Source organism: Anser cygnoides, chromosome 1 (genome assembly GCF_040182565.1).
Source record: "Anser cygnoides isolate HZ-2024a breed goose chromosome 1, Taihu_goose_T2T_genome, whole genome shotgun sequence".
NCBI classification, from domain to species: domain Eukaryota; kingdom Metazoa; phylum Chordata; class Aves; order Anseriformes; family Anatidae; genus Anser; species Anser cygnoides.
The window spans coordinates 133,882,116-133,906,751 of NC_089873.1; the positions used below are offsets into that span (position 1 = coordinate 133,882,116).

The 24,636-nt window shown below is 41.7% G+C and overlaps 1 protein-coding gene across 1 annotated transcript; it reads left to right on the forward strand.

The window, feature by feature from the left end:
* Window positions 1-7,794: 7,794 nt before the first annotated feature.
* GPR143 (G protein-coupled receptor 143) lies at window positions 7,795-23,904 on the forward strand. The gene is made up of 8 exons (XM_013191556.3): window positions 7,795-9,548; window positions 11,099-11,208; window positions 14,093-14,187; window positions 15,511-15,603; window positions 15,871-15,980; window positions 18,451-18,559; window positions 21,072-21,189; window positions 22,652-23,904. Exons 1-8 carry the CDS (start codon window positions 9,305-9,307, stop codon window positions 22,949-22,951), a joined length of 1,179 nt encoding a protein of 392 aa, XP_013047010.3. The 5' UTR covers window positions 7,795-9,304; the 3' UTR covers window positions 22,952-23,904.
* Window positions 23,905-24,636: the final 732 nt, after the last annotated feature.

The window sequence follows — 24,636 nt, forward strand, 5'->3', positions numbered from 1 at the left end:
TCAGTGCTGGATAAACCTTTAGAAGTTCTTAACCTTTCAGATAAATACTCAAATATATGTTGAATTCTTCAGTTCTTTAGGACTGAAAAATAGTTTTGTTTTCCTTTCCTAGGGCTTTTTATAAAGCTGGAATTTGTGAAATAGCATTTCATATGAGATTCTGGTATATCTATCCTCATAAAGTTTTTTGATTCAAACTTTTTTCAGTTCTTACTCAAAATGCTGGATCTTGAGACATGGACCATTTTGTTGTCAAAGTAAACCAGGATTTTTGCAACATCTAGGTCTTAGCTGCAGGGATAACTCTAGGAGGGAAAAGTCTCCATTTTTCTACCTGTAACGCTGAATAGAAGAGACCTAGGGGAGTGGTCTGTTTCAGTGGCAACTAACTCAAATTTGCCTTGATTCCCGCTATTCTTGCAGCTGATTTCCGCTGGAACAGACCTGTCTTGGAAAGGCAGAGTTGGCTCAGGCAGAGCAGGCAGTGAGTGAGCAGCAAAGAGCAGGGGCAGTCAGAGGCATAGCTCAAGCCTACTCTCTGAACTCCTTTTGTTTTGCACTGTACCCCCAGATTGTATCAGCACGGTCCCGTAACAGTCCTGCTGTCAAAGATCCACAGAGAACACTTTCCAGACTGATTTCATCGGGGGAGAAGAAACCTTCACGTGGACACCAGTGGCGCACCCAAGTGGTGTGTGCAGAACACCAAGCGGGGATGCAAAGATGCTCGTACCTAACAAATACACACGTGGTGCACAAGTCCACTGATGTAGATAAACCCCTACTGTTCACAATGCCTTAATCTTCCAGCTTTGGAGCAGTATCAGGAAGCCATGTAGTATGGCCCTTTACGGGCACTTCCAGAATAACTTTAAAACTGGCTGGATAACCCGACTCCTGTATAATTCCTCCCGAAATGCAGCATGTCATGAACTGCACCACCAAGTCCTTACACTCTGCCTTCACACTCAACGCATGCTTGCGTACCCTTCACACCTGCATCTGCTGGGTAGCCAGATTATAAAAAGAAGGAGAAAAGAGAAGGAAAAATTGGCACAGGTATGGCCCAGTGATGTAATTTCAAGCAAGTCTTGTAATGGAGAGCATGGCCTCTGGAAATCAGTGCCCTTTGCAGCCAACTGTTGTTGCCACAGAGTTGCTCCCTACCATGTGGGGACATGTTAGCAGCACATCATCAGAAATGCTTTGTACCTTGGAGCAACTTGCTGAGGGTTAGAGAGCTCACCGTGGAACAAACTGTGGCTGTGGGTGACCAAGAGAAAAAAGCACATGATTTGCTAATAGAAATATTCTTGGCTTAGATCTTGAGACTGATTAGACCTGTAGGCAGAGAAAAACGAGACCAGTGCTGATTTCTATAATCCATAACATGCTTCAGGACTTAACATTTCATGATTCTGCATGATAACAAAATTGGAAGTCAAACAAAAGGGCAATAGCAACTTGTCATGTGGTAGCAAAGTCAGAAGACTACATACAACCTAGCAGGAGGTGAACAGGTAACCGATTTTCCCTAGGGATGGGGTTTTCATCTGGCAGTCAAATTCAGGCACAAGGTAAGTCATGCCTCGGGCCAGAGTTTCTCTGGTGTCTGTATACCTGTTCCTTTTCTAGCTCCTGCACTGGAGCCCTCTGTCAAATCATATTACCGGGTATCAGGCTACAACTTTGCAAGCAAACTAAACAGCAGGCTGAGAGCACACAGGTTCAAGCACTGGCACGTGACAGTCCGTGCTGTCCGTGCTGTTTCATTGCTAGCATGCTAACTGGGCAATGCCTGGACACACTGTGGGGGATAGCATGGACCAGTTACTGTTAGGCAGTGTGGACGAAGACAGACTTCTTCAGTGGGGAAGAGAATTTCAGTAGTGTATGTGTATACGTGTGTATATTATATAGCTATATTTTGGCTATATTTATGTGTGTGTTACAGCTGCATCAAGAAGTCCTGCGTCGTTAAGTTCCGTCATTTCAGTGACGCATCATTTGTGACATTCATTCTTGCCGCTGCATTTCTGATCTCAGTACATTAAAAAATGTTTTTCATTGTCCATCCTCTTTGACAGCACGTTGTGTAGTAGCATTCTCTGTACAAACGGTGCTGTGCCACTTGGCCTTTTATGTGGCCAAAAATTGGCACTGGCCCATTTTAATTACTTGAGTGACGTAGTCTCAGGGGCTAACAAGCAGACTTTAAACCATTTAAACTCTGATATCACAACATCTTATATCTAAATTTCATACTCAGAGATGATCACTGGAGCAGAGATGAACAGGGAAAATGCCAAAAAGAGGGTTTCAAATGCTCTTTGTTCAGAGAATGCTGTGAAATAAGCTTTTTAAAGGGTAGATAAATAGCAAGAGGCCAGAGTATGCATGAGAGCAGACAAAAGCCTCGTAATCTGCTATTTTTCACTTGGACTTTGTCTTCATTTGCTAGCTAACCCCAAACAGACCTTCCCTTTTTCTGCCTATCAGCGACGTGTAAATAAATCTCTCTGTGTGTTCTATAAATAGTCCCAATTCCTTCATTACAAATGACCTTTCTACCCTCTGCTTGGTTACAGAGAACTTGAACCGTGTCCAGGTGGAAGTCTTAGGATGCAGCATCTCGTGACCGTACCTCTAAGCATGGATGCAGCATGAAGTGAGTGCTCCTGAATCGCAGCGCTATAGCAGGTTGCCCTAAAACATCAGGTATGCACAAACGGCTGTGATTTTACAGGAGTCTGGCAATGTTATGGCTGATGTAAGGCCAGTTTGAGCATGTCTGTGAGTCCACGCGGTCAGGAGCTCTTTCTGTGCATGCCACTTCCCCATAGGCTGTCATGCCCTTTTGTGCTAAAGGCACAGATGTGCTCTCCTCTCTCCAGAGTCTAAGGCAAAAAAGTTAGCTGCTGTTGGGAGGTTTGAGGAGATCCTTCTGAGTCATGCAAATGAGAAATAGTGTCAACACTCAGATTTCAACATTTTCTTGACTTATGTTGGACTTAGAAAGGTTAAGGCTGTTGTGGGAGGTACTGCTTCATTAACCTCGATTTTGTCTACAGCGTGGCGTTTACTCACAGCACTGTTAGTAATGTCCTGGGGAAACAGGTTGGGGGGCTTCTTTTTATTGCCCTTCTTCCGTGAGAACACAGCTCCTGTTACAACCCCAAAGGTTAATTTCTTTTGAAAGTCCGAAATATGGAATATTTCTTTCAAAACACTCCGTTTTCTGAAGCAGTTTCAGGACCAGACAAATTTTTTGCGGTTGTGCTCCCAGAATGCTGACTAATGGGCATATGTGAGGAGCCAGGCTATGATATAAATGGGTAGTGTAGCCCTGTTGCCCACCAGATCAGTGTACCCAGTAAGCTGCTTTGGGTGCCGAGGGGTTAGTCTGATTCCTCTGTCCACCCTGGTCTGGGAAGTCCACCTCTGACGATGAAGCGGTGATCTTCAGTCCTGAAGAACGGAAAAGCCAAGGGTGGTTCCTGCACTGTGATATTTCTGCAGTTACTGCTGAGCTTCCCCTTGATCCCCCAAGCCAGCTAAGGCATGCTTTTGACCCTTCTGCTCATTTCAGAAACGATGAGATAACGATTTGTGGAGCAGAAGGTTGCGACTTTCCTTCACCCAGTCTGAAGTTGCCGCATGGCTGACTGCCAGCCGTGCAGCCAGTGAGTGGAGAGAAGTCCTTATGGGATTTCAGAGAAGAATGATGGGTGGACCCTGTGGTCTGCAGCTGGACTGTGTGCTTGGACTGTCAGAATTCCCTTCAACGTCTGGTTACGGTGTTCACCAAGACCATCTAGCTGGCCATGGCGCCATGGTATGCTGACATTTTTAGTGATCTCATTAATAGGTCCTTGGAGACTTTTTTTGCATTGTAAGAGCTATGAAATTAGTGCTATATTTTGATTTGGTTACATAGGCTGGCCTGGGAACAGAGGTTTTGAAATTATTTTCTTGTGCTAATGGGCTTTTGGTAGCTGGGGATATAACCTAATGAGATCCCACAGTGTAACAATCTTAATGAGGATATAAGAATATCCCACCTAATTTCTCCTGATGGAACTAACTAACATAACTTCTAAAAAAGAATATGGAAGTAGTGACGCCTGGGATGCCTTCTAAAGATACTGAGGACAGGATACACACTCAACATCTTTGTGGACCGTCTGCAGGCTTACAAATATTGAAGTCCAATATTCAGTATCACTGTGTGCAGAAAGGATAATATTCTTTCTTTTTAGTCTTTCATCACTCAGTTCCCATGCAAACTGTGTCTTGCATATTCTGTGTAGGTGTGGGACAAGGTCTCTTGCATGTACATGGAAAAGGAGGTATCTTTTTATTCTATGAAGATGACAGTGATTAATGGTGGAATTTGTCCAGAAATGTGGCCACAAAATCTGGCTTAATGCAAGTTCAAAGACTAGAGTGCTCAACGTTGGCATAGAGAAGTGGGGATTTTGTTCTTCCAAACCCTAAGAAAATTTTTTTCTTCTGGTTTATGGATGCGTTTTTTTCCATTCAGTTACTTTATGTTTCATCCATATAAACATTGTTTACTAATTTAATGCAAAAGAGGCACAGTTTCAGTAACAAATTTGTGTATGCTTGTTCACAAAAGCCAGGTAGGATAACATTCTTCTGGAGAAGGTATGAAAGAAACCAGTAAAATATACATAACATGATTTCATCAGTCAAGTACGCACAATTATTTAGCTGTTCAAATGAACTCATCTTGTGTATATATGTTTTTATTCTTAAAGAAAACAAAAAAACTCAAACATTTTTATGCACAGGAGAAACATTCATTCTCATCCTTTTAAATTCATGTTCACCATCCTTAAATATAAAATAATGATTTACACCTGTGTAGTTATATTCAAATCACTGAGGGAAGGGAGGTGATGCCTCTCTTTTTCTTCCAGTCCTTTCTAATGGAATCTGTGGCTGTTACAGTCATGACACGTTGCACTGAATATCACTGTTGTTCTGATATTCTGCCTAAATTTACAGAAAACTTGAAACAGAAATAATGGGGTGTGAATTTCCCCATTCATTTCAGTTAGACATTGAGAGAAATGCCAGTTTAAAAATTAGCTTTAAAAATGAGTACTGATAATAATGGGAAGGACATATCTTACTGTGAAAAGTAGTCCAGTTTCTTACGAAGTAAATCTAGTTGCAGGTCTGTGCAGATAATACGAAGAGCTATGCTGAGCACATAGAAGATTTATATGTTCAGGCCTTTAAGAATGTACGGCAGGATCTGTTGGAAAGATCATAACTGGTTTTATTGCATCCATTCAGCTTGAAGACAGGTTCACCTTTCATCCGTTTAGGAAATGCTATGTGAGGTAGTGCGTTTAGGACAAGTAAAGACTACAAGATCATGAACCATTGACAAAACGTGGTTTTCACATTTGTAAGGTAGCTAAGATCTTTATTGGAAGCTTTAAATGGAGGCAGAGATGCATTGAATTGTACACATAAACAAAAAAAGTTCTCCTCTGTCGCTACATGCATACAGTTTCTTATACCTTTTAAACCAGTGCTGTAGTCCCAGACTTAATTAAAACAGTGATTAAAATATCTGTAACTGCATACTCACGCATAAGCTGTAGCACACTCCTTAACAGCAGAAGTGCATGCCTGTCATATTTTTGTAAACCTATTGTTTTGCTTTAGAGCCAGACAAGCCAGTGTTTCATCTTAACGATGAATGTGGACTGTACCTGGGAGGTGTTATCTCCCAGGCCCGAGGAGAGCGTGAGTGGGTACTTCTAAAAGCTGTGTGTGTGTTCTCCTTGCAAGGAGTGCAGTATTTTTTTTCTCATTCTCAGACACAAGGCTATGAATGTCTAAAAACGGGCTGGAACTTCTAGTACTGTGCAATGTTGAACGTGCTCTGTGCATCTGTTTGGTTTTTACAATGCCTTTTTTTTTTTTTAAGGTTCATATATGTGTGCTAATGTTTCTTTTCAAGCTACAGCATTTGGGTAATCGAGATACTGCCTTGGTGCAAAAATGAGAAACACAAAGTATTTGTGGGTCTGTTTGGTACCACTGACGTCAGGGGAACTATGTCAGTTATTTCAGAGGGAAGGGAACTGAAACCTATAGAATGATTGAAGCTGTACTGAATTCTAAATAAATATTCCTCAACAAGGCAAAATAACTCCTCTCTTACTTTCTTTTGTTTCTTTTCTCTTTCCTTTGCCTTTGGCCCTGGCTTTTATCCTCTTATTTTCATAATCACGAGAAGCCAAAGTAATCTCAGGTATAAGACTGCCAAACCAGCTTTGAATTTCTGTGACTGTTCTAACTCTTCATACGTTGAGTGCAGCAGCAAGGCCCAGACTAGCTAGATCTTACCAGCTGAGAGGCTGGGCAGCTCATTAGTTTGGCAGATCCATCTCACATATAGCCTCAGATGTCCCCATGTAAAGACACGTCTGCTTGTGTCGTGGCAGGTATCCATTCACTCATGAGTCACTTTATTTTCTTTTTGTATTTGTCATTCCACAGGTCGCACTCTTTGCTTCCAATAAAAATGAGCAGTGAAAGAATCGCATACCCGCACTGTAAGTAGCTGCATAATCAAATCCTGAGAGAGTAGGAGGAAAGGGACCCAGAAGAAGAAGTTAAAAAGCAATCATCCACTTGAAGAAGCAAAGAATAAAAATAAGGTGCACAGCTGGCAAGGTTAGGGAAAGAAAAGGAGAGAAAGATATAAAATAATAGCCTCCACAATATAAGTCTACAGTTGAGGAATGCAAGTAATTTCAAGGTGGCTGAACAGAAGGGATAAAGAAGTTAAAATAATGACATGGTAAATCCACATGGGCAAACTAGAAAACCACAGCCGGGATCAGTGAAAACAAATGATAAGCAGAAAAAGCAAAACACGCTAAACGTTCCTATATGGAAGCCAGAACAAATGGTCAGGATAACAACTTGACACGCTTTTTAAACATTTAAAGGAAGGAGAATGACAACAGGAATAGTGAGGGAAACATTTTTAGAAGGTGATAGTGGCAATGAAAGGCTTCCATGGAACAGTTTCACTTTCTGCCTAATAATCTAAAAGTCATGCCATTCCAAGTATAGATCAGGCAACATAAATTAATCTTCAAATGAGAGCAAGCATCATTTATTTTAATATACATTTATTTGCATTGTGTATGTAATATACGATGTCTTTATTTTAAATAATTATGTCTCTTTTATCTTTTTGTTCTTCAGTAGCCCAGGAACTCATTCCCTTCTGAACCTATTTTAGTAGTTTCCTCCAGACCAGTTTTTAGCATTTACCGTAAATTTACTAGAAATTTTGCCTGAAAATGAAGTTGCTGACTTTGGCTTCTAGGCAGTGGTTTGCAGGAAAAAAAAGGAGAGGATTTCATGTTACACTTACTGATAACACAGCTGGCCAGGTAGATTGCAATGCACTGTCTCACAGAGAGGTGGCAACTCCATGCACTGCTGCTCATCTGAGATGGAATGAAGTCCAAGGAGTCCCAATCAGTACAATGTTGTACTGACAACAGGGCATAAATATTCTCCTTTGCCTCAATGGTAATTTGCGTTTTGATGCAGAACAATCTGGTTCACATCCTTGGTGTCTCCAGAATACCTTCTGTGCCCATGGTACCAGCAAAACGTAGGATTACAACATCCAGCTCACTCACCTGCCCTCATCTGTGGAGCAGGAAAACCTCTGTATGCTGGAAAGCTGCAAGAACACCCAGATAGCATTCAGCTTCAAACTCAGCTGCCTGAATGTGGGAGTCTTTAATGCAGGGTGTGCATAAGACCCGGTTACGGTCAGCAAAGCCTGCTCAGCGGTTCAGCTCACCGTGTGCGTTTGTGTCAGGAAAAGCTGAACAGTTCTCTAGACTAAGCCCAGACTCTGAACCTGGCTGTCGAAGATCTTGATCGATGCTGATAGGAGCAGGGACACCTCACTGATGTGGGGACACCTGAGTCTGCAAGCTAGCATCCCGCTCTGCCGGTGCTGTAGCGTTGGCAGAGCTGGAGGAGCCCTCTGGAAGCAGGTGATGGGTGCATGGTGCGATGGGGAATGTAGGCAACAGCCCAAGCCCTGCTGCCTCCCTGCAAGGCTCTTTTTTCTGCTGAGAGTGGCTGAGGTCACTGAGTTCTGTAACCCCTATACACATAGCTTGCCGCTGTCATTCGTCCAGGTGTAATAATTTCTGCTAAAAAATAAATAGGGCCATAGGAAAAAAAAATAAAAGGTCATTTGTTCTTATAAGAACTAATATTAAAATCCATGACTGTGTTATGTAGCATCCAGTTCACTGCAACAATGCTGGCAATGCTCCCTCCTGTTTTTTCCTGAACGTGTTTCTACACAGTTTCTGCAGGGGTTGGGGCTGACACAGGGCATTTGAATTTGTCCGAGAGGGGAGAGTTAATTTTTGTATTTATGATTGCGAGTATATGCTGCTGTGTCCAACAGGACTAAAGGATATTGTCTAGCTTATAAAGTAAAAACAAATATTGCAGGTCAAATTCCTGTTTCCGTATTAAACCCATTCAAAAAAAAATATTCTTGAGGAATCAAAAATCCTGGAGTTTTTCACATCAAACTGATCTGACACAAACAGCACAGACTGTTTGTGCTTGTGATTTAAATGCGATGAGGTTAATATGGCTTCCTAAATGTAATCTCTTTCTACAGGAATAGGATGTATTGCTTCTAATTTTAATTATGGAGGTGGGTGGGTTGGATCCCTAAAATTTAAATTTGGGTTAGGGTGTGGATTTATAGCCCTGCTCCTCCCTGCAAAAGCTGAGGACTGCTTGTGTCTGGGCCTATCTTTTCAATTAATTTCCGGTAATTAAAGTGTGATGTGTGGGATGGGGCTAAAATGAAATACAATTAAAATGTAAAGCCTCTCCTTTGGTATCTCCATCCTTATTCATTTTAATCCTTCTCCAGTGCTCTGATGAGTTTAAGTCTTCCTGTATCACGTACTGTGCAAGCAGAAATGTTTGAGTGAACTCCTGCCAATGGCTCCGAGCAAGCATGGGGCATGTTTCAGATTTCACTGTGTTTTGTTGTTCTGATCTGATCTCCTTGCTAGGAGAGGCTGAGAAAGGCCGCTCTAGGGGATTTACTTCCAGCAGCAGCAGCACATGATCCCTCAATCGCGTGATTCTCACCACCGAGGACTAATGGGGAGGGTGAAGAAAAAGTGCACGCTGCCTTGGGGAAGCAACAGCAGCTCCTGCTCGTGGGTCCCCTCCACCAGCCGGACGCTTCATGGCTTCTCCCCGGTTAGAAACCTACTGCTGCCCGAACCGGGATGCAGCCACGCAGCTTGTGCTGAACTTCCAGCCCGAGGTCTTCTGCGGGGTCTGCATTGGCAGCGCCTCCATCAGCGTGCTGCTGACCGTCCTGCAGCTCCTGCCAAAGAAGGGACAGATCCTGCGGAAGATGCCCAAAGCCTCCTCCTCCTCCACCATCCTTCTCCTTATCTCTGTTTGTGACATCCTCGGTGGTTTAGGTAAGCGCCAGCTCAACGTCCCCTGCCCTTGCTGTAGCAGGCTCCAGTTGCTCTTAGGTACCGAAGGCAAAGGAGCCGAGATTTCTGAGGGAAACGTCCTGCCTGTATTCATGGGAAGATTTGGGCTGAGTGAGATCAGAAAAGGACGGGCCTTTGGGGGGAGAAGGTCTTGCTTAATAGTCACATTTTAAAATAAAAGCTCTTGGCATATCTACCCCAAAATCTCTACTTCAAAACAAATTAAAATCCGGAACCAGCTGGTTCTTAGAGGAAGGCGTGGAAGCGGAGGCGAGGGAGCACAATTAAAACTAGAGCTGACTTCCAAAACTCAGCTGATCCTTCGGACTGTATTTAGAGAACACTTGCCACGTCCGTAAATCCTCTCAGACCAAGTCTGTGCCGCTGTTCACATGCCAGCCACTCCTCCGGGCACAGCAGGCTGGCTGGAAGCGCAGCCACGCAGCTCGCGCCGAGCGCCAGCTTTTGGGAAGCGAGAGAAGCTCCCTTATCAGGGACAACCTGCTGCCCGGTGCGCATGAGACAAGGTGAAAATAATGCGTCCAAATCTGCCCTGGCATTTACTGCCGAAGTAGGTACAAATCACAGCACCACATGCTGTGGAAATGCAGGATGAGTTGTTTCTACAATAACCTTTTTTTTTTTTTTCCACCCATTAGATAACAGAAGTAATACTGTTTTGTAAGTGTCTCTGGCTGCCTCTGAAAGGAGTAGGATTTTACATCTTTTCCCCCTTCACACCTATCCAGCTTCTCTCACAGTACCTATGGATGGGAAAATGGTGGATAGGGAAATAGAGATATAGAAAGAGCATGCGTGCTTTCACCTGGAAAAGGTCCTTCCAAGTCAGATGAGGCCAGCAGTAGATAAAGTTGTTTTTCTCCCTTTCTCTTTCACAGGCAAACTGTTTATCTGTCATTGTCTCTGAATTAGGCTCACTTCAGCGGGTGGGAAACCCTTTGCACCTGGTGGGCAGCCTGTGGGCTGGTTACAACGTATGTGGGTGCTTTAATGCCTATTTTGAGCAAACCCATAAAATCTCACTAACAAACTAAGTTCATTTAAAAAGTCAGTATTGTTCTCACCTGGTTGTGAAGCCCTGCTTTGTTCAGTCCCTGGACAGAGAGGAAAAGAGCTTCTTGTAAAAATGAAGACAGCGAAAAGTGTGAAATTACATTTTCCTGAAACAAGGGATTGTAGAGAAATGAACATTAGGATATGAATTTATGCGGGTAAAATTATCAATAGTTAATGGTTCATGTCGATCTGCCTGATTCGCTCTAGGGAGGCGTGTGACGGTATCCATAGGTAAGTGAGATTTTAATCTACGTGGCGTAACACCCTGAGTCTCCCCGGCCCTGGGGGCTGCTTTCAGCGAGCCGTCCCAGCGGCGCTCCTGCCGCGCTCCCCTGCAGCCGCAGCCGTGTTGTGAGCACACAAAATCCGGGCTGCAATGCGAAACACGCGGCCGGCTTCCTCATGTGACTCCGGTCACGCTGACAGGCGGAAAGCACTCACGTGTTTCTCTTTAGGTGTGATCTTCAGATCGAGCGTCTGGTTGGGCTTTCCAGGCTTCGTCACCAACATCTCGGTGGCGAATGGGACCGACATGTGGCCCTCTGCCTTCTGCGTGGGGAGCGCGGTAGGTACCAAGCCCGTCCTCTCCCGCTTGCTTTGCTCACAGGGGATCTGAAAGGCAAACCGTGGTGTCCCAAAGGAGGTTAGACCCCGAGCCAGCGTCTGGTCGGACGAAGCTCAGCCTGTGCCCTGCCATGCAAGTGTTGTGCCTCCTGCCAAAAGCCCCGTTGTGGGTGGCAGGGCGCTGAGTACCACAGGGCATGGGGGAGGCCCGGCCTGGCCTGCAGCCCCCTAACGCTGGCTCATCGCAGCAGTGCTGCGGTCACAGAGGGCAGAGCCATGCCCTGGCGAGGGGCACGAAACGGTGAGGGGATGATGTGAATGGGATGTCGGGCTTCAGCAGGTGCAGTGACAGCCAGCACCGACTGCGCCCACAGCAGCACGGGGGGCTTGGGCCAGCGGCGGTGGCACGAGTACGCCTGACAAGGCGAAGCCGCTGGCAGAAGCGACGTCCTTGCTGCGTGGGATTGCAGCTCAGGTTGCTGTTTACATGGGCACCTGGCCAAACGTAACCAAGTGTCTTCTGGATTCAAGCACATGGAATAAGAAAATGTAAACGCATTCCAAAAGCAGAAATTGAAACTCGGTTGCAAATACTACAATCACAGTACTGCCTGAGGCATACACTCTGAATTTACTGTACAGGAAAAAAGGTCACTTTTTTTTTTTTTTTTTTACCAAAACGTGGAGAATGACAAATAATATCATAAATTTACCCCATTTCAGTAGGAATGTAGGCTAACCAAAGAATTCACACATGAACTATAACAGCAGTAGCTTAACAATTCGAAGTTTACAATATAGAAAAGGAGATACTGCATATAAACAGAATTATTCAGCTCCAGTAGCTTTTAAATAAAACAAGATGTGCCAAAACGCAACTCACTGTACTTCATATGCCTAATGACAATTTCAGACATCATAGCAGAAGCAAGCATCAGTTGTACAAATCTATCAGTTCTCAATTTTCTCTCATACATGTTTAATTTTTGCTTATTAGATGCAAAAGTTGATTTTTTTTTTCCTTGAAGGAAAGTGAAACCACCAACATCAATATTTTGCAGCAAGAATGCCCAATTTGAAAAACATATTTTCACACGTCTTAAGTTTCACTTTCTTGCCCTTACCACAAAAAGTAATATTTTTAAATAGTGACAAACACACTGTATGCAGATTGTTTTTCATTTTGATCTCAGGTTAGATGGTGAGCAGCACAGTGGTCTACCACAATTTTTATTTTCCCTTTCTTGGACTCCAGGAAAGTGCTGCAGTTTGAGTCACTTGCTAAATTTAAATTTAATTATATTGGAAGGAAAAATGACCCTCCTTCTACTCACTTCCCCTAACATATTCTCATGTGAGTTAATAAAATGGTTTTGATTCTATTTTAAGTTTCTTCTACTGCTATTGTTTTATTTCATTTACCCACAAACCAATGAAATTCTGAACAGTGAGGCCCTGAAGCTTCTCCTTTGAATAACACCCTCTGATTTGTAGATGGATACCCTCTCAGGCACTTTTTTCGTTGGAAAAAAAAGCAAGCATATGAAAATTTGGGGTTTTAGGTACATCTGCTTTTCATTATTTTTGGTGACATTCTTGTCTTTGTTGGAATTTGCAGGTGCAAAGACCACATGGTTTATTTGTGTATATGTATCTGTATATATATAGTCAATTATGCATTTCTGAACTGCAGCAAATATTTAATAGTGCAGATGAAGTTACATGCTGAGTGCTGTGGATAAAGTGCATTAACAGGAAGACTGAAATTTTATTTTCTGACTTCTGTGCACTAGCAAAATGTCATGGCATTTGAATTAAATGCTGAATAATTCATGTCACAAATGACTAGATGTAGGGTCTATACCCATGGTGAAAGGAAATATTTCCCAGCTTCATTTATCTTTGGAAGAAGGAATAGTAGATCTCTAGCCACTGATGTTTGGCTCAGTAACAAGTATGTTGGTCTCCAGCTGTAACAGGATGCTACTGTGGAGCTCTGACAAAGGATATTCAGATAAGAGCTGAAAGTAGGGTGCAGGGGGAAGGTAATCTGAATATTAAAATAGTTCCAGACCCTTACAGAAAGCCAGCTCCTGTGGGGAAGAGATTTGGAATTTATAAACAGAGGCAAAGAAAGGTCAGTTATCTTCCATAGGCTCATGGGAAAAAATGTATAGGGTCAGCTCACAAATGCAGTGGAATTTAACTTGACTTGAACTCATTTCACTTGGACTTTTATTGAAGAAATTAGTTAAGGAGTTAAGTATGGAGAATTTTTCCAGAGGGAGGGTTGCTGGGTATTTTTTTTGCATTTCATCTTTATTCGTAGTAACTGTTCCCTGACTTAAGTTACGGAGTCATAGAGTCATAGGTTCTTGAACATGGAGAAAATACCCATCACACACAGAACCCACCAGGCAAAGGCACACTGTGGTAACAGCTGTCCTCAGCTGTATTTTCATGCCTCAGCTACTGAGCAACTAATTTTTATTAAAATGCAGTACTAAAAGAAATAATAAAATATGTATTGCTAAAATTTGAATTTAAAATTAAAGCATTCTCACTCTAAATTTGTTATTTAAGAATTTATTTTGGACTTCATTCATGACATTAAAGGCTAAGCTTGGAGGGGGAAATAACAGGTTTTCTAAAAAAACAGAATCAGCTGCGAAGGCAAACGCTGCTCAGTTTACCTATGACTTGATGCCTTGGCTACAACAATGCTGTTCCTAGGATTTTGAGTAAGATTTTATACTTCACAAAACTCCTTTGGAAAATACACACCTTTAAAGTACAAGGGAGAAAGATTTGAGTCCGCCTACCCCCCCCCACCCGCAGTGGCACTTGATAAGCAGCTGTGACATTTGCCATTTTTTTTCTTGCAGATGTGGATCCAGCTGTTATATAGTGCTGGCTTCTGGTGGTTGTTTTGCTACGCTGTTGATTCTTACTTGGTGGTAAGAAGATCAGCAGGACTGAGGTACCACAGTTAAAGCTCTGAATTTGTTATTTAACTTCCAGCAAGGTCCGTGTTTGCATGCAGCTATCTAAGGGTATAAATGAAACCTGCACAAACATCTGATGTTCACATGGTTACCAGATAATGATATGGGTGGGTGGTGTGCCAAATGCTTAAATTGCCAGGGCAATGCTCAGATATTGATTTGTTTATGCCCAACTGGCATTTAAAAGTAACTGAATTCATTTAATGTTCGGAAAAATAGGGTGCGGATCAGGCTTTATAACATGTATTGCAGCAAGACGCTATTTTTGTCCCTTCTCTGTACCTAAAATTGATCCTTGTGGGAGAAGTTTTAACTTGAATAAAAATAGTGGGAGAGGCGACATGCTAAATTTCATACAGTTCATTTTCCAGTTTGTTTTTCTTTTCTCAGATTTTCTTTTTTTTTTTTCTTTTTTCTCTTTTGTCATTATTACACTTCTGATCACATTTGTAAAGTTTTAAGGAAGAAAAATGTGTGCTTACTGTACATTTTTCTGCAATGCCTGTATCAGAAGGACCTACGCACTTTGGAAAGTTCCATACTGTAACGCCAGACAGAAAATACAAGGTGTTTCTAATTTGGTTATTAGAAGGGCAAAAAGACCTTCAGTTGCCATTGCTAAATGGGGAATTCTGGGACATTATATCCAGATGATACCGAGTAAGCAGGTACTGGAGACACGGTTCATCTGGTGCATGTTACCGAAATGGGGATTTTCATGTTAACCTCGGCCTGCAGAGGACAAACCTGGTTTTGTAAAGCCCCATACTTGTGGTTTGAAACAGCTGGGACCTACCTCCTTCCCCCATGCCTGTTAACCAATAAATAAATAAATAAATAAATAAAATGTGTATTTGGGCCTGATGCTAACATCAGAGTAAAAGATGAAGGACTTTTTACGCACACAGATCTGCACGTCCCTAAGATGGGGGCAGTGTCTGATTCCCAAAGTTAAACATAATGCTCTGCAGCCTTCAGAAGGGTGGCTTAAGTTGGCTACCTTCATCAGTTTTTTATCGCCTAACGTGCTCTCCTCAGGAGCAATGAAGGGTGCAGGGGATCCTTCTGGAGGCATGGGGACGGGGGAGAGGCTTCCCACCCCACAGGCTGGAGGATGCGGTACTGCTGTGACATTCTTCCTGTCAGGAGGGCCCCCTTCCCCTCCTGCTCTTCTGGGTGTGAGGTACTGCCAGTGCCGTTCATCTCGTGTCTGTAGGAGTCCCGTCTCAATGCTGCCATGTGGGAAGGGCGAGGTTTGGTGTCTTTAACGATGATGTCTGTCCTGTTTGGTCCTCCAGTACGATCGTGCTGTACCACATGATGGCCTGGGGCCTGGCGGTCCTGCTCTGCGTGGAGGGACTGGCGCTGCTTTACTACCCGTCCCTTTCCAGGTGAGCGGGCCTCTAGGAGCAGACTCAGACCTGTGGGCACTTGGGTGTCTTTTGGTCAGCATTAGAGACAGACATCCAAACACAGGGCTTTTTTTTGATCTTGGAGAACTGTCTCCTGCTGAGTCGGTGCAACCCTAGAAAATTTTAGCATCTGTTCACTTCATTCCTTTCATCTTTTTTTAAGCTAAAGGTGACATAGATGAAATAGCCCAAACTGTCAGATGTGGAAAGAAAATAATGAATAACCTGTTAATGATTTCTTTTCAGTTGTGAAAAAGGCCTGGAGCATGCAATCCCCCATTACATCACAACCTACGCCCCACTCCTGCTAGTGCTGGTGGTCAACCCAATCCTGTTTAGAAGGACAGTATCTGCAGGTATGTTCCTAATGGCCAGTGTGAATCAGTATGTGTTGTTTAGCCAAATAGTAATAATGTAAAAAGTCATGCTTATATGACTTCTTACATATGATGTGGGATAGCTCCTTTTCACAGTGATGTGGGATAGCTCCTCATTAAATCACCAAGAGTACGGCTGAGGGTGGGAGGGAATTGCCTACTGAAATGAAGATACCATCTCAGTGGGAAATTTGCCCTAGAGACACACTCTGATCACGTACTGAAGCTATGCTGTTACTTACCTCTACTTCTGCAGATTGGCAAAGGTACTTCTATGTTACTAAATTACTCTATTTAAAGTATTTTGGTAACGTATTGTGGATGTTTAATGCTACTGTAGTATTGGTACCAACCTAGATTTTGGAATACAGTTTATTCTTTTTTAAAGGTAATGTTGTTGTGATCTGATAGTTGATTTAGCTCTTTGCAGACATGAAGATAAAAAACAAATAGTCAGAATTTCATTATTCCTGATGAACCAAGTGGGAATGGTACACAATCTAGCTGAGATCCTGAAGTTCTCATTTAATTTAGTATCCAGTGCTTTGAAGAAACGAGACTGGAATAAAAGGAACAGATTCAGTGACTTATTTTCAAGTAATGTGATCCACGCTAGATGTTTTCAGTACCTGAATTCATCATCAGCTATGCATTCAATATATAAAAACAGCAACAGAGACCTACTATTCTGAGTTAAGTCTTCATCCCATCTACCCTGTATTCCTCTGTAATGCTTATTATCAAAGGAAAAGTTGACAGAATCTGTGGAACACTTTATTTAAATATTACACATATAGTGCATCTGTCTATTTTTGCTGACATTACACTTTCAATTTTTATAGGTGTAGAAAATGCTGTATCAGTTACACAACAGAAATACACCTAATTACCTGTATCAAGGTACCTCCTGTATTTCACTTATCTGAAAGACCCAGAGTGCTATACATTTGGTACCAAAGACATTCCATATATGCATCATTGTATTATCTCATTCTTGTGACCTGTACCAAGAATTGCATTTCTGAGATAGCACTCAGTAAATTGACACCTACATTCTGCATTAACTGCTATATTTGTGTGGTTTGAAGGCACAGACTTTTTCTGATTATATTGAAATCATCTGTTTGGTAAATGATAAACTTCCCTTCCATAACATGTCCTGTGGAAGACAGGGGAATACATTTTCTAGAGTCAGCAGCAAAGGTCTTTGATGAGAACACAATAACAAATCTTTATACTTGTATGTGATATGCATCCGTGTGTGTGCATCCATGTGTGCTTTATGTAGGTATGTACGTGTGTGTGCCCATACACCTGTGGCAAACCCTATGGCTAAAATATCTAGTTGTACAGATACTTTAACATCTGTGCCTGTATTACCTCTGCTACCTGTACTTAGAGTTCTGTAGGCACTAAGGCTCAACTTTTGTTTCTTACCTTCAGAAGTATCTGTTGCTAAAGATGATGCCTTGTGTTTTCCTCTGAAGTGAACAAACATTTATACAAACAACCTGTAGTTTCTGTGTTGTCTAACAGAAGTAATAAAGAAAGATAGCAACAAGGAAAATAAAACATGCAAGTCTGCATAATGAGATCTGTAGACTGCAATCAAGTGAGAATTTAATTGTTCCTTAAAAAAAGAAATTCTTGACTGTAGAGGATAGTAAAAGAGTATTGAGCTTGAACTTCAAGAAAAGGTTGTTGAAGTAGGAAGGCAGGAAATGAATTATAGTAAGGGTGAATGAAGCACTAGAATAACTTGGCTGAAGAGGTCTTTGAGTGTTCCCCATTTTTCAGCAAGCTTGCTGAGACTGCAAACAGTCTCAGCAAGACTAGATGTAATACCTAGATATAATTGTAATGCTCAGGGGCAGGGAATGAGTTGGATAATCTCTCAAAGTCTATGCTTTTTATGGGAAAATACACAATGAGTATCTTTGTGCATATACATATTACTTGTGATTGCATAACTATCTATTTTTGTCAGCATTACAGCTTCAAGTTTTAAAGGTGTAGTAGCCAATGCTGTATTAATTACACAATTAAATATAAAGTGTATAATAGGGTAGAATGTATTCTGTTTTGGCCTAAACATCACGTAATAAATACATTAGATCACACACATCATATAGAAGTTGTAAGCACTACCTTTTTATTACAAAAGAAAAGTATGCTGACCATGCTATTTTCTTCAATGGGATTGAGAGAAGAAAGAACTGCTAGTGGAATGCCACCTATTTTAGGAATCCTTAATTCGTGTACTTCTTTTCCTTTAGTATTAGGCTGTGTGTGAGATTACCTGATGGTGGTCTTTCTAGCATCTGAACTGCTGCTGGAGACAAATCCATCAGTTCCTTTGTTCCCTCTTTACAGACATCTGTCTTCTGGATCTTTGTGTTTAAATAATGAGATGCACATATTTTAATGAACACAATTTTATACTTTCCAGTTGCCTCCTTACTGAAAGGCAGACAAGGGATTTACACAGAGAATGAGAGACGTCTGGGGACAGAGATCCAGATGCGTTTTTTCAAAATTATGCTGGTATTCATTGTTTGGTAAGAGGTGCATTATTTTGTTTTAAACTGCTTTTTTCCTAGCTGGAGAGTGATGGGGACAAGAATAGAGACTGATGTGTTGCTTCATTTGTTTGCCTTTATGGTTGGAAGGGAAGGTTTCTAAGGAAGACGTAGTTCTAAACTAGTTCACAGACAAGCTGAATCACTCACACAGCATCACAAGGCTGCAAGGAAATGATAAAAATGTTTAATCTGCAGGAAAACAATGACACTAAGAAACAATAGCAACAACACCAACAAAAAAAAAGTGGCTGGGTACAACCTAAAGCTGTCTGAAAGAGCAGAAAGATTCCTCAGAGCCCAGTCTTCTTTCTTGTCAGCAAACATACCATTGAAAGCCTACAATAAATATGCTTCTACAACTGTCTTCATGCCCTGGTTATGATGATATAATGCATCATCTCTATGGTCTGCAGATCTCAAATGTGTGAAACAGGTACTGTGTGTTAGATAGAAATACAGGGTTACATGCCCAAAATAGAAATCTTCTGATTATCTAATCTTGTTTCTAATATTCCATCTTCCTCTATGCAAATAGAAGTTTGGAGTAGGACAGGAAGGGGGCAGGGGAGGAGGGGAAGAAGGGAGGGTATACACCTCATCCCCAAATCCCCTGCACCTCTGCTCCAGCAGCGCCATCCAGTGTGAAAGATGCTGAGTGGTGACTGGGACTGAAGGTGTTGGATGCACACAACAAATCTAGGATGAAGGAAGGCCTGCTTTAGGAGGAGACAGTTTTTACTGCAGTCTCACAATTGTCACACACCACTAAAGGCACCAGAAGAGGGGGCGATCCATCGTACAGAGGTCTGCGCAGTGACCTAGCAAGACGTGGTCACAACTGGGAAGCGTTCACCACCTATGTGGGTAACAACACCAGAAAGAGGGAGAAAGTGGTCTAGGAGTAGTGAGAAGACTTGGCCAAATTTAATGGTCTGTACAAATACTTATATATATATGTATATATATAAACAGGTAATTAATTCATGCTATATTACTTTAAAAGTCTAAGCAGGGAGGAAGGCTGCCTTTTTATCTTGTCCTAGCTGCTGTATACTGGAGTGCTCTGGAGGGAAACTATTGTCTTTTCTTTGGGAGTAGCAGAGCCTGCTTGGCTCAGTAGAGAGGTTTCTAGGGCAAAAGGTGGTTTAGGCAGCAGGAGAGGGGGAGAGGCGGCAGCAAAGCAGATTGCAGCATGGCTTCTTGGAAATTGCTGGAAATACCAAGGAGCAGCGATTTGGCCATGCTTCTAGGGCTGTGGAAAGAAAGTCTTATTTTGGAGCCTGGAGGCACGAAAGTTTATTACAACCTAAGGGATTGTGGCCGGCTTGGTGGTATGGAAGCAAGCATGAAAGAAGGGAGCAATTCCACAAGGACACAGTGGGGACATCTGTTTATTTGTCTTTGTCTCATTATGAGTTTTCCTATTAAAAAAAAACAAAAACAAAACAAACAAAAAAAAACATAAATCATGGTTCTCATTTTGGATTTTGTTCTCCTGGTAAAACATAAGCTTTAGAGTGTAAAAACTCTTTCAGTAGTTACTGTACAGAAAGACAGAGGCAGTCCCATCTATCTCAGAAGTTTAGGGGAGATGCTGTTCTATCCCAGAGGTCAAAAAGGAGATGAGTCTGTCGAGGAAAACAAATCGTAGCAGCATGGGGTAGAAGAGATGCCTGCAGATTTGGAAGGCATGAGCAGAAGGTTCTACACTGAAAAAATATAGCTGCAAGAAGGATGCGTCTAAACCTCCATAGAAAGTATGACATGGACGTTGGTGGTTTCCTTTCTGAAGCTGCAGTAAAAATACAAAGAAAGGCTGTTCTGACTGCTCAGAAGTCATACAAAGTTGCAACTATTTACTGTAACCTTTATTTAGTGTATAATGTTCTCAGTTTCTTTCACAGGATGAGGCTCAGTTATGCTCATCCTTCTTTAGAAACAGAAATTGCCTTTATTCCAAAAATGTGATGGCATTTTCAAGGGTTTTAAAGTCAAGCTTGGTTTTGATTTGTAGATTTTTTACAAACATTTTGAAAATCTGCTCAAATCTAACCATGAAAATTTAGGGAGGCTGGAGTTTCTGCAGCCTTTTACAGCATATATGAATATATTTGGGTTCCTTATCTGTGAGTATTATGCTTTTAAGATGCAAGCAAAAGAAGTCACCATCTGTGATGTTCCCATTATGGTTTGCGGTTGTTTATAATCTCAGTTTTATCCTGCAGCAAGCTCAAATCTTCAGGTTTAATTTTGTCTGGGTATATTGATTTCTTTGTCTGGGCCTGGGCGAGTAGGTAGGTGGGTGTCTGTTTTTTGATCATGGGCTCAGAAAGCTATGGGTCCCTTCATATGGAGACATTTTAAAAAACTCACTCTCCTTATTGGTGATCCTAATCTCTATAATTTGAAATTAAATCATATTTTACGTATGCATACATATACATATATATCTGTCTTGTTCTCTTCCTCTTCTTTATTTCCTCAATAGCTGGTCATCTAATATCGTCAATGAGAGCCTTTTGTTCTATCTTGAAATGCAGCCAGATATCAATGAAATGCCTCTGAAAAACATTAGAAGTGCTGCACTGATCACATGGATTATAATGGTACGTCATGGCATTTCTTAGACTTAGAAATCACTTGTGTAAGACTGGTGGAGCAGCAACAGTGTAATGGATGGGTTAGGGTTATGGGGAACGTAAGCGCTCCAAAAATCAAGGAAGAAAAGCCAAAGGTAAGAGACAGGAAGGAGCAGCCCCTGGGAGTGCTCCTCACATGTAAACCTTACCAAAACAGTACTAAAGGCCAACATTTTCTCCCACTTACTAGTGTATGCAGTCTCTTTGTGAGTGATTTCTACCTATTTTAAGATCCAGAGCAGACTATTGCAATGATTTATGATCTACTCTTTCTAATCTCTGGCATAATGCAAGATGCAAAGTTTTAGCTCACGATTCCTGAAGGTTTCCCTCTAAAATGGACATTTTCTCCTAACTGTGTATTTGTAACTAGAGCTTTCTTCAGTAGTGACTTATAAAGAATAATTACATCTTATATCATAACATTTGGATAGCTATAAGAGAAAAACACGTGATAGTTCTTAAAAGCAAAGCACAAGAAGATAGCTATAAGATACTGGGCTCTTACGATACCCCACCATTTTTTCTCCTTCTATTGGAATATTTGACAAGGGATTTTACAGAGGCGTTATTGACGGTTCCTTTTTCAAGAAAGTTTATTCTGAAGCTGTTAAATACCCGTGAGTCCTGAACATGCTCTGTGCAGTTAAGGCCTTGAGCTGCTTGGTGTTGAAGAGCTAAGCAATGCAACTGATTTGATGCAACCTCCTCCTCTCACAAGGACGGACTCTTTCATGTGACAAGGACCTTTCCCTTGTTCACCTGGAGAGCACAAGGTCAGGTCTAGCAACTGAGCTGTATTTAAGCCGTCCGTAAACAAAGTTTGCAATTTTCCCGTGAGAAGAATGGAAACCGCCAAAACCATTTATTTGTCAACCATCCCAAGGCAGTGGGAACAGGCAATTTTTTGGAAATCACTGGGGATTTTCTTTTTCAGTGTCTCTCCCTGTTTTTCCATTCCACTCTGATGGACATTTTCACTGGCTCAGAAATCTGCAGCCATTCCAGACAGATCAACTGCTGCTATTTTAAAAATCTTGCCTGTATGTGCTAATGTCTGCTCTCATATATTTGACTTGGCTTCTAGTGAAAAATGCAATATTTGCTTTTGTGAATTAAAAAGTGTAGAGCTTGTGAGGAATGTTAAAAACACACTGGGGGACTGACCAGCTAAAATTAATACCAGAAACCCATTTGGTGCCTACTGTTCACGGGGATGGCCTCAGCATACTGAAACAACAGGTTGTGGTATCGCACCCTGCTTTGCGTCTGCAGTGGTAACAACGTGCACTTATTTGCACGCAAATAGCACCTTTTAAAGACATCAGTTGTTCAGAGTAAGGGAAGTTGTTAATTCATGCCAAACGTTTTGCTGGAGTTCAAAGTGAAGCCTTGCTGATGTGCCTCCTGTTGCACGGCTCTTTCCTAGGGGATTCTTAATCCGATGCAAGGCTTCCTCTTCACATTGGCTTTCTATGGCTGGACGGGATGCAGAGTGGACCTGAAATGGCAGAAGAGAGAAATACCCTGGGAATCGATGTCCTCGTCAACTGTGGGTGAAAATGCCTATCCCTCACCTGTGAACTACCAAACCAGCCTCCACGATCCAAAGAAGTTAACGACAACTGACAGCCAGCAGACTGATGAGGCTATAAGCATGTTGTCTGAAGGTAACACCAGTGGTGATGACAGGTTAACCAGGAGCTCTCCCATCTACCAGGGCTGGTAGTTTATAGGTGCAGAGCTCAGTCTCACTTCTCCCATTGTCAAGACTCATAAAACCACAGCACTGTGTGAACCATTGCTGACTCTGTAATTGGGTTTGTGCCTAATGGCTCGATGTCATTTCTTATGTGTGTGTGAGAGAGAGCGTGTGAGATACAGAGAAATTATGGTTAATGTCTTCATTTGCCTTATAGGAGATGTGTAGAAAGGTGTAAAGGCCCGATAAGGTTTTAGCAGGAGTATATCTCTGCAAGGATCTGTGTTACTTGTGTTTCGTCTGTTTTCTTTTAATCTTTCTTGTAACCTGAATATGGTAGAAGAGTCTTTTCTTTAATAAACAGACTATTAATATGTTGGATTTTTAAATGTGTTCCCTTGCTTGCCTTGTTTGGCATAAAATTCCTCACCCACATTACAGTTCCAAGATTTCTGAGATGCAATTTCCAGCCTTGACACTCTAGTAAACATGAGTGACAGAAAACTTTGACATAAGTTCGGATTTTCCCTGCTTGTGTAGAATCTCACTGTCAGAGTCTTCTTTTCGTTTGTTTATATTAATTTTCAGTTTGCTTTTATCTAGGGAGTTGAAAGTCTTATAAAACAAATTCAGACACAGCCTAGGCTCCATAAACACTTCAGAATAATGGCTCCAGTTCACTACTGCTCCAAGCAAAAACAACCCTTCAAACTATTTTTTTTTTAATTTGAATTCAGTTTGATCCTTATATGTGTACTTGTCTAACAGGATTATGACTGATAGTTGCATTAAGAGATAATATTTGCAAAAAGCATTGAGATTATCTGAGCAGTCGTCAAAACAGAATAAATAGAATCAACAGTTCTTTCTCTGATGTGTCCTCTATTTAATGTCTTCAGCTGCTGAATGGAGTGATATTAAATCTGTTCTCCATATCTTCTCAGATACACATGTAATTTGGTGCAGTGCACTAAATAACTGTACACATAAAGTTCCCAAAATGGGTTGAAAATTAAGAAAAAATGATGACAATGTCTACCCCTGGCTTTTAACTCCATATCAAAGTAGAAATGGTACAATTTAAGCCTGGTTGCACTGGAAGCTGTTTACAATACACAGACAGATTGGTGAATGCCCCTTGTCCTCAGCTAACCTCTCTCCCTTCCTTCAGTACGTGGCCAGGTATGGTCAGAAAACAAAGTCTGCTTTTTCAAGCCTGTTCGTATCCACTTTGGCTGAACTTCCCTGGCTGTCCACACCTTCTTTTCAAACCCAGTTCAGCCCCAGCTATTGTAAAAAACATATACATTATTAAAGACAGCTGAAAGGTTAGTGCAATCATAGCATGAAGTTCAAGCTGCTGTGTTACTTTGGAAAGTCCCAGGATGGTTAGAGATGTTGGCTCGGCAGAACCTATACAGTAAAATATTGATTTGCTATTTTAAAGAAATGTCTTATTGAATTAATCATTTGATGGGAAGGTGTTAAACAACGAACTGGCAATTATTTAGGCAGGTCATTACAGAGCTGTGTTGGTTTGTAGCAAATCTTTTAAATTGTGCCCTGTGGAAACCTTTGTGGTTTTAAAGCTTTGCATTCCTATTCTGGTTGTTGGAAATACTGGCAGATGACCAAAGCTTTATTTTTAAGAATCAGTATTTTCCCTAGAAATTCTGGTCCTCTGCCTTTACAGTGATTTATTTTCTGGCTAC